This window comes from Panthera leo, chromosome E2 (assembly GCF_018350215.1).
Source record: "Panthera leo isolate Ple1 chromosome E2, P.leo_Ple1_pat1.1, whole genome shotgun sequence".
Lineage (NCBI taxonomy): Eukaryota > Metazoa > Chordata > Mammalia > Carnivora > Felidae > Panthera > Panthera leo.
The window spans coordinates 49,201,832-49,217,598 of NC_056693.1; the positions used below are offsets into that span (position 1 = coordinate 49,201,832).

Here is a 15,767-nt window from a genome sequence, read left to right on the forward strand (position 1 = left end):
AGTATCCTGAAAGTGTTTAAAAATGACACGGAAAAATACAGGAGCCAAAAGCTGCAAACAGAGTATCATAATTCACCATATCACCTCATCAGAGGAAGTTATTATTTAAAAGGAAGACAAAAAAACACTAACTGAGGTTTCCCTACTCCTACCTCAGAAAAAAGGGGCCAACATCATGTTCATAGCAGCACATTAAGGACGGTCATGCTGGGCTGTCAGGAGAATGCAAAGAGGGAAAGCAGAAAAGAGAAGATCCCCTAACCAGGGTAGAAGCTGGTGCTCTGTGGGGGACAAGAGTCCCCGGAAGGCCTCCTCACCTCAGGGCACCAGGCAGGGACTGGCTGGGAGATGCTAAGTCTGGGCATCAGGGGGTTAAGAACCACAGCAACCCCATGATCCTGCTGCAAGAGAGGAAGCGAGCCCCAGTGATGGCTAGGAGAGAATTCCCTGCGGGAGAATTCCCCCGCAGCCTGCAGGAAGGGGAGATTAAAGACTTAGAGGAGTAAAGTAGCATTTTATACCTACTATGAACTGAAATTTAAATCACCTACTTATGCCTTAAAAAACACTGAAGAACATATATCAGAATGTTTCAATGGCAGTTGTTCCCACAGGGTTTTTGTCTTACTCCCCTACATGAGCCTACGTTTTTGTACTACTTACATATTTACATGACTTTATAATTTAAAAAAAAAAAACTTTTTCTCAAAGGCATCCCAAGCCTCTTCTGTTTCCACGCTTCCGTCCTAGCCTCAGTCCTCAACGCCTGCGGCCTGGCGGACACAACCTCAGACAGTGCGCCTTCCCCACTCCTCTGTTCCACCCGACACGGAACTTCTGAAAGCGGAGCTCAGACTACATCGCTCCTCTGCTCCAAAACCTTCCTTGGTTTTCTACTGAAGACTGAAGACAATCAAGCGGAAATCTTCCAAACTGGATGCTTCCAGAACTTTTTAGTCTGACCTTCCTTCTCTACTTGCCCAGGCCACACCCATTCAAAGCTCTTACCTTTCTCCAAGGTCAGCGACGCTCCCAATTCTAAAGAGATGCTTAAGCTCCTCCTCCCATCCGGAAGGTCCTTCTCGCCTGCTCTGCTGTTGAAATTCTACTCATCTTTTAAGTCCCAAGACATACGTCCCCTAAGAACCTCACCCAGAGTCTGCCATAGGGATTCCACCCTCTCCCAAAGCACCTTCTCTGCCCCCCGTCACAGGGCTTGCTGTCACTTGCCATGTGGTAGCGGCTGCTGCACACGTTTATCTTCACCCACTAATTGGGGAGCCCCCAGAAGGCAGGGTCCATCTTCTTTCTCCCAGAGCACCCAGCGAGGTGCTTGGTACATGCAGGTGCTCTGTGAACATCTTCTGTTTGGAAGATAGGTCAGAACCAGGTCAAAATCCGGGTCCTTCCTTTCCAAAATGTGCCAAGGCGCTCCTTGACATCTCAAAGAATTTTTTCTATAGCTTCCCTTGGTAATTTATCATCCGTGAATTTATCTACATCTGTAAAGTTCCTTCACTTCTTTAATGCCTTCTAGAATAATAAACTTTAGTAGTTCGCTGTCTGCTCTGTGAAACCTTCAACAAGAATAGAAACATTTGACGAACCAAATGTGTGCACCTTACTCACACTTTATAATGTAAAATTCCAATCATATCTTCTCTCAGCCTTTGTTTTTAAGGTACTGTAAAGTCCTCTCCTGACTGCAGGAAAACAAACTTACTGCTCAGAACTGCTCCCTGTCAAAAGAGGTTATCTTTAGGAGCACCTGGGTGGCTGGGTCAGTTAAGCATCCAACTTTGTCTCAGATCATGATCTCATGGTTCACGGGTTCGAGGCCCGCGTAGGGCTCTGTGCCGACAGCTCAGAACCTGGAGCCTGCTTCAGATTCTGTGTCTTCCTCTCTCTCTCTGCCCCTCCCCCGCTCGTACTCTCCCTCTCTCTAAAAAATAAACATTAAAAAAAAAAGAGAGAGAGAGACCTTTAAACATAAGAGAATAAAGTTTCTAATAGCCCTTGTTCTTCCAATTGCAGGATGGGAGCTTTTGTGACACACTTCAGGAGTCGTATGACCTTTCTGAAATAACACAACCATGGCGCTGACAGTGGCACTTGATTCTTGTTGGCCTGGAAAATATGTAATGAATAATTTGGAAAAAGCTGGCTAACTGAAGGCTACTAAAAAGATATCAACTCCAAGAGACTGTGTAGGCCTCTGTACACGAATGGATGCTGCTCTGGTTTAAAAAGCCATTTCTGCACAAAGCCAGCTGTGTTCATAAGCGCTTGATTTCACCAAACCAAGGAAACTGACCACAGTTTATCAAAAGGAAGAAAGACTCTACATGGCATTTCTGCATGTGTAAAATGGAAATCATCTGGCACAGCAGAAAGGGTGTGCATGGGTTTTGGGGTCAGAATTGGATTAAAAACTGTCTTTTACCACTTCTCAAGTGTACAGTAGAAAACGACCCAGCAAAGGCTGTCACAGACCTCTGGTGTTGTTGAAATTAGCAGATATTTTTTATTAGCTATTTTAGTTGATTTCATGGCAGTATCAGAACTAATGATCACTCTCTCCTTAAGACCTGTGGCTTCCATAACATGACTCTCTCCTGGGACCTAACTCTGGACGTCCCTTTCTAGTCTGTTCCTAATCAATCCATTTCTCCCCATCTGTGCCTCAGCTCAGGCCTGTGTCGGTCCTCACCTGGAAAGAGACACCCATCTACCACCAGCCCAGCTCCACCCTCAGGGCTGGTGCTGGGTCCCACAGCTCGCAGGATGAAGGACAACACCCTTAGCATGACATTAAAGATCACTTAAGACCTCTCTCTGGCTCACTTCTACAGTCCATCTTAGGCCTCTCACCTTCCAACCCCGTCCCAACATTCCCGCCATGATGAATTTGTTACCATGAATTCCCTCCGGCCCTCCGAATCCAAGCAAGCACCACCCTCTCACCTCCGGACCCTCGCATCAGCCGCTTCCTCCGCCTGGGTGACCCTTCTCTCCAGGCTTCACCTGGCCAATGCCTTCTTGTCCTTCAGGATTCAGTTCAGGCTCATCCCAGGAAGTTATTCTGACCCATCCCCTCTTGCACACACCAGGGAGTTACCTGTGCTTCCACAGGACCCAAGGCTTATCTCTACGTAGTACTTGTGGTACTTTACAATAATCCCCTATTTACTATTACATGACCTCGATCTGACTGCAATTCCTTAAGGGTAAAAACCAATTCACAAGTACAATGCCTCGCACAGCACATGGCGTGTACTCAATAAATGCTACCTATCATAGACAATATAGGTCTTAAAAGCTCATGCTGTATAAAAACTTGTACACAAACGTTCATGACATCATTAGTCCTCACAGGCAAAAAGCGGAAACCACCCAAATGTCCAACAATTGATGAATGGATAAACAAAACGTGATATATCCCTACAGTGAAATATTATTCAACCCTAAAAAGGACTGAGCTTCCGATACATACATATGGATGAGCCTTTAAAAGAACTAAGTGAAAGAAGTCAGTCACAAAGACCACATAGTCTAGGATTCCATTTCTATGAAACGTCCAAAGAGGCAGATCTATAGAGAAGCAAGCAGATTAGTGATTGCTTAGGACTGGGGGGGCGGGGGGAGGGGGGAGCTGGAGGATAGGGGGCAGGGGAGGTGATGTCTAAAGGGTACAAGGTTTCTTCCTAGGGTGATGAAAATGTTCTAAAAATGACTGTGGTGATGGTTTCACTCTGTGAATGTACCAAAACCCACTAAATTGTGTACATTTTAAACAGGTGAATTATACAAGAGGTGAATTAGATCTCAATAAAACTGCTACCCTCCCCCCCCACCAAAAAAAATTGATAAATACAGTGTGCTCTTGGTTTCGGGACTAGATTCACATGATTCATCACTTAGATACAACACCTGCTGTTCATCCCAACAAGTGCCTTCCTCAATGCCCATCATCCATTTTTCCCTCTCCCCTGCCCCTCCATCAACCCTCAGTTTGTTCTCTGTATTTAAGAGTCTCTTATGGTTTGCCTCCCTCTCTGAAACTATTTTTTTCCCTTTCCCTTCCCCCATGGTCTTCTGTTAAGTTTCTCAAATTCCACATATGAGTGAAAACATATATCTGTCTTTCTCTGAACGACTTATTTCACTTAGCACAATACCTTCCAGTTCCATTCACGTTGCTGCAAATGAAAAGATTTCATGCTTTCTCATTGCCAGGTAGCATTCCATTGTATATATAAACCACATCTTCTTTATCCATTCATCAGTTGATGGACATGTGGGCTCTTTCCATACTTTGGCTATTGTTGAAAGTGCTGCTATAAACATTGGGGTACATGTGCCTCTATGAATCAGCACTCCTGTACCCTTTGGATAAATTCCTAGTAGTGCTGTTGCTGGGTCGTAAGGTAATTCTATTTTTAATTTTTTGAGGAACCTCCACAGTTTTCCAGAGCGGCTGCACTAATGTGCATTCCCACCAACAGTGCAAGAGGGTTCCCATTTCTCCTCATCCTCACCAACATCTGTTGTTTCCCGAGTTAACATTTTCATCTTTTAGAAAACAACCGGTATGATACTTTACAAATGGTCAGGGGACACTGAATTTGGAGATGGATTGCATTACCAATCCATTTTGGATTTACAGTTAAATTTTGGTGCAAACACAATGGTTCTGTTAGAAAGCTCATCTCTCTGGGAAGATAATATATAGCTTCATAGGGCTATCTTGCTACCCTGATTCAATGCAAAAGAAAGCCTCCCTACAGAGACCACTGCTATCTGCAGAACAAAAGCCAACGTTTGTTTATTTCTTCAAATAAACTAGCAAAGAAATCAACTCTTCCTCTTTCAACCTCAGCTGAATTAGAAAGAGCTGTTCAAAAATATGAAAACACTTTGCCTATTCATCCTTCCAAATGACGCAAAGTGGAAACATCCAATCAGTGCAAATCAGAGCTAGGTCAGCTCCCCGAAAATCAGTTTGTCACATGCCTGAGCAATGACTGTAACGTATGTACTATCAGATTTCATAGAATAAAACCACAGACTGAAACCCACTGACATAAAAAGGATCAGAGCATTTCCAATGACAATATCCAATCTCTTTAAATCAGAGACAGCCACTGCTGCCAAGGCTGCTTTTGAACCATCCTTGTCTAATGCTTTCTAGAGGTTTGTATCCGAGGTTCTGTTCACACACTCAGCACAATGGGTGTTTCTTGGGAAGTCTCCGTCTAAAATGAGAACATCCTCACGTTCCCACAAGCTAAGATGGCACAGAGTGAGTATCGCTAGGAAAATCACCTAACCTTTCTGAATCTCAGGTTCCATGTCTGTAAAATAAGAAGGCAGACGGGCTGTCTTCCACAGGTCCTCTCGGCTCCATAAGGCTATCTTGTCGGGCTGTTTCTTGCTTCCATACACAAGCTTTCTAATATAATCATAATAATTAACACGTAGCAAGCAATTAATATATGCCGATCACTGTGCTAAGCGCTCTATGTTGATTATCTCACTCAATCCTCACATTAACTGTCAGGTGGTGTGCAGAAAAGAGTAACCCCAGCAGGCAGGAGACTGCTGACCTCAGAAAGGCCTGCTTGCAAGGCTGGCTTTTGGCTGGTGTCTGGGAACTTGGATTTGGAGTGTTCCCACCATTCCCTAACTGATAAGAGTGGCTCACTGTGCCTACGCTGTGTGTACAATGTGGTTTATGCTGAGCGCCTGCCGCCCTGCTGGGGGTGTGCGATTGTGATTCATGCGCTCCAGAGGGAGCCTGGGTGACCCGCCCCAGATAAAAACCTTGGGCACTGAGTCTCTGATGAGCTTCTCTGGTACATTTCACATGCGTTGCTATAATTCAAAACTGGAGGAATTAAGCACGTCTGAGGGACTCCATTGGGAAAGGTCTCTTGCACCCAGTTTCCTCCAGGCTTCACGCCATGTGCCTTTTCCCTTTGAATTTGCTTTGTGTCCTTTCACTGTAATAAATCGTAATTGCAAATACAGCTGTGAATCCTCCTAGTGAAACCAGGAGTGGTGCAGGGAATCCTGGACACAGGCAGATACTATTACTCTTGTTCTAGGTATAAAGAAACTGAAGCTTAAAAGGCACTAATGTGCCCAAGATCACACGGCAGATAGATGACATAACCTGGATCCTGACACTGTGCTCCAGCTCCAAACCCTTAAACTCTTGGCTGTACATACTCTTCCCCCATTCATTACTGCATCTTTACATCAAATGTTCTAGAAAACAAATAATTTGCGGAATTCACAGAATAGTCACTTTCACCAAAAACAGCTCTACTATGCCCTTCCATCCCCATAGTTTTCAAAATGAACTTTCCGGGAAACTAGGAAAGCTGGGACCAAAGCTGGACTGCTCCAGGAAAACGTCTGGACTATATTAACTATTCATAGCCTTTTAGTTAAAGAATTTGCCGAGTTGTGTTTTATTTTTGATTTGTTTATTTAGAGCAAAAAAAAAAAAAAAGCCTCAATTTTTATCTGTCTGGACGAGTTGCTGTAATGTTGAGACTAATAAGTCACCCACCATTAGGGAAGCAGGGAATACACTTTCTGCTGAGATGCTTCATTTTTAATTTCAAAAAGAAACAGAGTAGCAAGAAAAAATTTATTGGAGAATGTCTCTATGAACCTAGAATATAGATTTTTCTTAAATAGACTGAAAAAGCACAACCTATAAATTCAACTGCATTAAAAATACACTTCTAGGGGCTCCCGGGTGGCTCAGTCGATTTAAGTGTTGGACTCCTGACTTCGGCTCAAGTCATGATCTCATGTTCGTGGGATCAAAGCCCACATCAGGCTCTGAGCTGGCAGCACAGAGTCGACTTGGGATTCTCTCTCTCCCTCTCTCTCTCTGCCCCTGCCCAGTGCGTGGACCTGTGCCCATGCACGTTCTCTCTCTCTCTCAAAATAAGCAAACAGTAAAAAAAATTTTTTTCAATAAAATCGAATCTTCAAAAAGAGAGAGAGAGAGAAGAAAGAAAGAATGAATGAAGGAAGGAACAAACTTGACCACAGTGTGAAGAAGTGAAAGGCTGCTTAAAAATGATGAAAACCTTAGTGGAGTCTGTAAGACTAAAGGGGAAAAGAACTGTACATAAGCACCGCACTCCAGCTGATAACGTCACTCCTACAAGGGTACAGGTTAAAATTCTGAAACGACTATCCATGTATTTTGGAATGAACAATTAAGTAAATGGACAGAGGATGGCTGGGGCCCCGTTTCTCATGACTGGCGTGGGAGATTACTGACAAGCAAAGGGTGGAGCCACAACGACACTTGTGGTAATGACTTAGAGTAGATGTTAAACATGATCTCCCGTTCAGCTTAATATACAGATGGTTACATATACATACACTTACAGATACACACGTATTCATGGATTAGTAGTATATTTCCTGTTTTGTCATATGAGTGCCTGGAAGCGATGACACCCCAAGAGCAACGAGCACATCTGTAACCAGGTTTTAGTATCTGATGTCATTCTCCAATAAAAGAAACCAGGACTCCTTGGACAAATGGCTAATTCTGGGACTGGGGCAGGAAAATATACATGATGAGAGTTAAGCATCTTATAGTACCAGAAAATAAGGAAGTACTGTGTATTTTAAAAACCTACAAACAAGTGGAAACAATGATGGGGGTCATGCCAAAGGAATACATGAAACATCTGAAAGAGCTCCCAATGGTGAAAACTGGGACAATTGGAGCAACAAAATAAATACAGTAAAATAAAGTAGTATTGGATTATAATCCAAGGTATAAAATATATATCACACTGATACAAGCAACTAATTCAAGAAAGAAAGAAAGAAAGAAAGAACCCTCCACTGTTTTTTTTTTTTAATTTTTTTTTTTTAACGTTTATTGATTTTTGAGACAGAGAGAGACAGAGCGTGAACGGGGGAGGGTCAGAGAGAGAGGGAGACACAGAATCCGAAACAGGCTCCGGGCTCTGAGCTGTCAGCACAGAGCCCGACGCAGGGCTCGAACCCACATACCGCGAGATCGTGACCTGAGCCGAAGTCGGACGCTTAACCGACTGAGCCGCCCAGGCGCCCCAACCCTCCACTGTTTAAATTCAGGCCTCATGGGGGAGCCTGGACGGCTCAGTTGGTTGAGCGCCCGACTTCAGGTCAGGTCATGATCTCACGGTTCATGGGGTCAGGCCCTGTGTCGGCCTCTGTGCTGACAGCTCAGAGCCTGGAGCCTGCTTCGATTCTGTGTCTCCCTCTCTCTCTGCCTCTCCCTTGCTTGCGCTCTGTCTCTATCTCTCAAAAATAAACAAACATTAAAAAATTTTTTTTAATTTAAAAATAAATAAACAAACTTAGGCTGCATATACAGACGATTTTCCAAATAGTGTAGTATAAACAGAAGGCAAAAAGAGTAAGTTTATAGTAGGCAAACCTAACAAGCACTACTTCAGCCAGGTCAACATCAACAGCGATATGTCACTTTCACAGTAAGTACCGTTGATACGATGTGATGAGAATGATACTTTATCTCTAGGGTCCTCCCCGAAACCCATAAGCCCAGTCTAATCACGAGAAAGACCATCAGACAAATCCGAACTGAGGGATATTCTACAAAACACCTGACTGGTATTCCTCAACACTGTCAAAGTCATCAAAGACATCATCTGAGAAACTGTGACAGCCAAGGAGCCTGAGGAGATGCATGTAAATGTAATGTGGCGTCCTGAACGGAATCCCAGAACAGAAAAAGGACATTAGGTGAAAACTAAGGAAATCTGAGTAAAGTATGGATTCGAGTTAAGTATCAATATTGATTTGTTAATTGTAGAAAATATACCATACTAGTATAGGATGTTTTTGTAAATATTTTTAAAGTTTTTATCTATTTTTAGAGAGAGCACAAATGTGCACAAGAGTGAACACAAATGTTAAATTAAAAAAAAAGAAGAAGAAGAATATAGCGCTCAAACTCACAAATTGAGAGATCATGACCTGAGCTGAAACCAAGAGTCAGAGGCTTAACCAACTGAACCACCCAGGCACCCCAGAGTATAAGATGGTTTTTAATAGGGGGAAATGGGTGCAGGGTATATGGGAACTCTCTGTACTATCTTCCCAATTTTTCTGTAAGTCTAAAATTACTCTAAAATTTATTTTTAAAACTATGAAAATCTAAACACCTTTTTCCTAATTCGTGTTAATAGTGTTCATCAACATAATTGATTTTTTTTACACTTATTAACTCAACAAATATTTATTGAGCGCTCCTGCATACCAAGCACCCCTCACGGTGCTCCCCCTGGAGCAGCCGGCGAAAGATGAAAATAAACAGTGACTGAGGGCGAAAGTGGTACAAGATGCGATCTGAGAAGTAGGCAGAGACCAGCCCACAAAACAGTCTAAAATAAGGAATTTATATTCTACACTCCATGCAATAGGAAGTCACTGAAGCATTTTCATCAAAGGAGGGATATGAACAAAATAAGGTTTTAAAAAAATCACCTTGATATTTTATCACAGCTTTAACCATAATCGCCAAAAAGTGGTAACAACTTGAATATCCATCAACGGGTGTATGGATAGACTGTGGCCTCTGCATACACTGGAACACTACTGGTGGGCAATAAAAAAGGAGACTAACTGGGATGCTTAACAACCAACATAGATGAATGTCAAAGGCACTGGGTCAAGGGTGACAGGCCAGGTTTAAAGGGCTCCACACTGTACAATCCTTGTCTTACATAAACCACCTCAGCAGCTGCCACAGGGCGGTGCTATGACTGTCTACACAGGGGCACCAGGGAACTGTGTGGCGGGGTTCTGTATTTTAATTGTGGTGGTGGCTACAGGACCACGTACAGTGGCCAAACTCAACAAACTTTACACTTAAAAGGGGGAATTGTATATTAACTGTACTTCAATAAACTTGGTTTTAAAAAAAAAACCACTCTGGGGGAGGAGCCTAGATGGCTCAGCAAGTTAAGCATCTAACACTTGATTTCAGCTCAGGTTATGATCTCACGGTTTGTGAGTACGAGCCCCATGCTGATTACTTGGAGCCTGCCTGGGATTCTCTGTCTCCCTCTCTCTCTGCCCCTCTCCTGTTCATGAGCGCACACACTCTCTCTCTCTCTCAAAATAAACAAATAAACTTTAAAAAAAAAAAAAAAGAAAAGCCTTTAAGGGCACCTGGGTGGCTCAGTTGGTTAAGCGTCTGACTTCAGCTCAGGTCATGATCTTGAGGTTCGTGAGTTCGAGCCTGGCGTCAGGCTCTGTGCTCACAGCTCGGAGCCTAGAGCCTGCTTTGGATTCGGTGTCTCCGTCTCCCTCTGCCCCTCCCCTGCTCACGCTCTGTCTTTCTCTCTCGCTCGCTCTTCCAAAAATAAAATAAAAAGCATTTAAAAAAATTTTTTTAAATAAAATAAAAGCCTTTATTTTTTTTTTATTTTTTTATTTTTTTTTAATTTTTTTTTTAACGTTTATTTATTTTTGAGACAGAGAGAGACAGAGCATGAACGGGGGAGGGGCAGAGAGAGAGGGAGACACAGAATTGGAAGCAGGCTCCAGGCTCTGAGCCATCAGCCCAGAGCCCGACGCGGGGCTGGAACCCACGGACCGTGAGATCGTGACCTGAGCTGAAGTCGGACGCCCAACTGACTGAGCCACCCAGGCGCCCCTAAAATAAAAGCCTTTAAAAAAACCACTGGGCTCTGCGGAAGATGAAGTGGAAGGAAGCAAAAAGCTGGGATGCAGGGAAAGTGGTGCTGAGTATGTCCAACTCCTTTGGAATACTGAGTTTTAGACACCTCATGGCTGCCAAAGCAGAGACATTAGGCAAACTGTTGCCATGGGTTTGGATTCCTGTCTTCATCAAACTCCTATTCTGAACTGTTTCTGCTCTTCCCATTGGTTTAGAGCTTGTGAACTGCACATTCCACCATCTTACGTCTTTGAGAGTGAAACTATTTCATCTCCAATGCAAGAGCATAGCTACTAGCTACAAGTGGCTATTTAAATGTCAATTAATTTGGGGCGCCTGGGTGGCTCAGTCAGTTAAGCGTCCGACTTCAGCTCAGGTCACGATCTCGCGGTCCGTGGGTTCGAGCCCCGCGTCGGGCTCTGGGCTGATGGCTCAGAGCCTGGAGCCTGCTTCCAATTCTGTGTCTCCCTCTCTCTCTGCCCCTCCCCCATTCATGCTCTGTCTCTCTCTGTCCCAAAGATGAATAAACGTTAAAAAAAAAAAAAATTTAATGTCAATTAAATTTTAATTAAATTAAAAATGCAATTTCTTGGTTGCCCTAGCCCCATTTCAAGTACTCAACGGTCACATTTCCATCAATACAGAAAATTCTACTGGACGGTGTTGCTCTACAAAGTTATCTCTAAGTTTTCTTACAGTCTTAACACTCATCGATTCCAGGGATCACTTCGGAGCAGTTGCCAAGCACCACAGGTTCTTTACTACTGATCAGTGACAGGGACATCTCAAGGCGTTGTTTTATAAAGTGGATGACTCTTGTAGAAAATGTGAAAAAAAGAGTTTCATCTGCAGCGCCTGGGTGGCTCAGCCGTTAAGCATCTGACACTCGATTTCAGCTCAGGTCATGATCTCACAGCTCATGGTTTGTGAGTTCGAGCCCCACATCGGACTGGGCACTGACAGTGCTGAGCCTGCTTGGGATTCTCTTCCCCCCCACCCCCGCCCCACCTGCACTACGCATGTGCATGGGTTCTCTCTCTCTCAAAATAAATAAATAAAAACTGTAAAAAATAAAAATTAACAATTCAATAAAAGAATATCATAAAGAGACTACCATCAATAAAGAAACCATCAATAAAGAACTTAATTCCAGGGCACCTGGGTGGCTCAGCTGGTTGAGGGTCCGACTTCAGCTTAGGTCTTGATCTCATGGTTCTTGAGTTTGAAACCCACATGGGGCTCTGTGCTGACAATTCAGAGCCTGGAGCCTGCTTCAGATTCTGTGTCTCCCTCTCTCTCTACCCCTACCCCGCTCATGCTCTCTCTCTCTTTCAAACATAAATAAACATTAAATAAGAAAAAAAATCTTAATTCCAAACAATTCTTTTAAAGAAAGAAAAAAGTTTCACCTTTCAGGCTGGGGGTTTTCTCTGAAAAACCAAAATGCTTTAAGTTTTTAAAAAACAATTTAAAAACAATTTTTTTTAATGTTTGTTTATTTTTGAGACAGAGAGAGCAAACAGAGGAGGGGCAGAGAAAGAGGAGACACAGAATCCGAAGCAGACTCCAGGCTCTGAGCTGTCAGCACAGACCACAACTCTGGGTTCAAACCCACAAGCCATGAGATCATGACCTGAGCCGCAGTCAGATGCTCAACCAACTGAGCCACCCAGGTGCCCCTAAAAAACTATTTTTAAAAGAGGCAGGGTGTTTTGAAAAGTTTATTGTTCTGGCTTTCCTTTTCAAAAACACAATATGAAGAGTTTTGATTTTTTCTGTCTGAATGAAACAGTTAATAAAGTGGGTCCAGATCCCTCCCCATTGCCACCAGAAACAACCACAAAACCCTGCTAATTCAAACTAGGTTGCACCTTTCCAAATGAATAGAAAAATATAAAAAGAAAAAGAGAAGCTCCCGCAAGGCAGTTAAATTGCCCAATTTACTTTGTTCTCTTCCTATGACAACTGCTGTTCAGATTTAATTATTTGATATTACTTCATACATCCTAATATATGTGTCAGCACCCTCTCAGCAGGCCTCTTCAATTACATCTCCATAGAGAAGGAGGGGTGGGACTACCTGGGTTTCAGTGAGAATTAAAGCATTTGCAGATTAGTAGCTTCCAAATTAGCAGGCTCAGAGGTACCATACACGACTCTGTTGTTAGTCCCCGTGAAAGCAATTAGCAAGGAGGACAACAGGAGTACACTTCTTTTTCCCTAGGAGTCTGGCGCCTCCCTTGGGGACAGCAGGCCTCCCAAGACACCGTGCTGACAGTGCAAAATGTCTCAGAAACCTTTAATCCGAATGCTGCGGCTCAAATTCTCCCTGGGGGCTATGTATCAGAGGGGACCACAGAGCAAAGCGGTGGGTGGCTCCTCTACTCATTAATCTTTATGGAAAAAAAAAAAAAAAGAAAAAGAAAAAGGGATGGAGTTTTAGAAAGAAGAAACCACATCACCCCTTGATGTAATCCAGAGTTCCCTTCAGTATAATTCACCTGAGTACTGATACAGTGTGCACTGTGCCCCAGGCAAGGGCTCAATAAATTCCTGTTGAATCAATTTGTGAATGAAAGCCTGGCCCACAGAAGGTAGTCAATAAATATTTGTTGAATAAATGGAGAATCACCAAGACCCTGTCCTGGGTGATGGAGTAGGGGAAATGGGATATTTATCGTGGAATGACTGTATGACAGCTTCCTACAGACCGAAGCAAAGTAGTGCAATGAACCCAACAAGATTCCTGGGGCCGGATGCCTGCATTCAAATGCCAATCTGGCCAACATAATGGGAGGCCTTGGCCAAGTCACTTGAGATCACCCAACCGAGATCATCTTCCTCCTTTGGGGAAAAAAAGAGGTGGGGGGAGGGGGATAATATCGGATAACATCTACTTATCTTGGTTCTTTCATGAATTAGAAAAAGAAAATGTAGACAAGTCGCTTAGCACAAGGCCAGGCATTAGGAAGGCACGACATAGAAAAACGGTAAAAAAAATCTCTTTAGTAAGTGCTAACGTTCCTGTTCCTGGAGGCTTACCACGTGCCCGTCACTGTGCCACATATTCTAAATATATGACCTCATAAAATTCTCACGCCAACCCTACGGAGGTAGGAACGACTCGCACCTTCTCACAGGTGAGAAAACTCATGCACTGAGGGGGAATGACCGGCTAGGGCTAAGCCGGGATTCTAGGGCTCAGCCCGGATTCGAACCCGAGCAATGCGTGCAGCGCACACGCCTACTCTGTATATAATACTTTCACTATTCTACCATCAGCAACCACTTAAAAGCTTAGTTGCAGAAACAGGCACTTTACACGCAGTCTTGTTTTTCTTTTAATCGAATCCACTCCAAAGTCCTGTGAGGCAAGGTTAAGGCCACGCAGCTGAGGCTCAGAGAAGTTGTGCGGCTCACCCAAAGTCACTAAGCCTCGAGTCCCGGGGCCTCGGGGAGCATATCCCCTCCTCACCACCCTGGTCTGGGAAAGCCTTCCCTCAGCAGTCACTCGCGCTCAATCTTTGCGCTTCGGTGTCCCAAGGCCGACCCTACTACCCGAACCACCGCGGGGAATCCCGATACCCCATCCGCGATCGCCCCAACCGCCCCCAAAGGTCATCAAGGCTCCCCTCGTCCGCTCGGGTCTGACAGCTCCGGGTCAACCCTAACCTAATTCCCCAGAGGGGGCTAGAGGATAGCCTTGGCACCCCCAAGACGGACTCGGCAACGTGGGGGAGGGGAACCACGGAGGGCGCATGCCCAGAAGGCTCCATTTGGCCCCCAGCTCACCTGCGAGTCGCGGAACTCTACCACCACGTTCTCGCTGCTCCATCGCGCCGCCATCTCCGCACGCAGCCGCCCGGCCCCAGGGCTGCGCGTTCCCACCCCCCCGAAACCTGCGTTCCCGGGCTCGGTGAGCCCCACGCAGCCCGCGAGTGAGCCCTGCCACGCCCCGTCCCCCTCTTCCGCCTGACCTCAAACCATTGGCTGACCCAAACGCAGGCTCCGCCCCCTCTCCTCGGCTCCTCCAATTGAGTCACGGCGCCTACCCCAAACAGACACGCCCCCTCCATTTGCGTCCCTCGGCTTGAGTGACCCACGCTCCCCGCAGCTGCGGGTACACGCCCCCTGTCGCAAGCTCTACCGGGAGTCGTAGTCCAAGGGTGAGCGGCGCGGGGGGTAACTCGCGGAGAGCTCGCGAGTTAGGATTTGGCGAGGGGAGGCGCGTGTTGTCCTCCCTGTCTCCTCGCGGGTGTACCCCAGTAGGGCCCCGGCGAACCAAAACCCGGCATTCGCGCAAACCAAAGATTTACCTCATCTCCTGAGGCCGCCAGTAAAGGCATTGATAAGTCCGAAGGCACGATTTTTTTTTCATAGGAAACAGCAGCGCCTACCAAAGTGACCAGGGACCCCAGGGGGTCTCCAAAGGTGAAACATTTTTCATAATCGTACTAAGGTAGTTATTTGCCTTTTTCACTTTCTTTCCAGAAGCTATGTGGTATATAGTAAACAACATAAGCAGATGTGAGAATAGAGCTTTGCTCTTGAGCCAGACGTTAAAGAGATCTGCCACTCTTCGCGCTAGAGTTTTTTCGTTTTAGGAAACAGGTATTTTTTACTTACAAAATGTATCAATAATAATGCACATTAATGTTCAAGTGAAATCATGAAAAAATATATGTTAAATTCCTGGTTTTAATTTTTTTAATGTTAATTTATTTATTTTGAGAGAGAGAGAGAGAGAGCATGAGCAAGGGAGGGTCAGAGAGAGAATCTACAGCAGGCTCCACACCTTCAGAGTAGAGCTCTACAACGCGTGGCTCTGTCTCACGAAACCATAAGATCGCGACCACAGACAAAACCAAGAGTAAGATGCTTAACCAACTGAGCCATCTAGGCATCCCTTGGTTTTAACTTCTAAAAGTTACTTTCAGTAGATACAGACCACATGAAAGTTTGGTAGGGAGGGTCCTTAATAATATTTAAGAGTGTGAAGAGCTCCTGACAAAGAGTTTGAGAACCACTGTGCTGA

The 15,767-nt window shown here is 44.7% G+C and overlaps 1 protein-coding gene across 8 annotated transcripts in view; it reads right to left on the reverse strand.

Moving 5' to 3' along the window:
* Positions 1 to 14,668, reverse strand: part of WDR59 (WD repeat domain 59) — an 85,747-nt gene extending 71,079 nt beyond the window's left edge. For 7 of the 8 annotated variants that reach the window (XM_042918191.1, XM_042918193.1, XM_042918189.1 and 4 more), the window contains exon 1: positions 14,525 to 14,668. In XM_042918191.1, coding sequence (XP_042774125.1) covers positions 14,525 to 14,567 — 43 coding nt within the window. In that variant the 5' untranslated portion in view covers positions 14,568 to 14,668. The remainder of the gene's footprint in view (positions 1 to 14,524) is intronic. The other variant, XM_042918190.1, reaches the window with a different exon arrangement.
* Between the last annotated feature and the right edge of the window lie 1,099 nt (positions 14,669 to 15,767).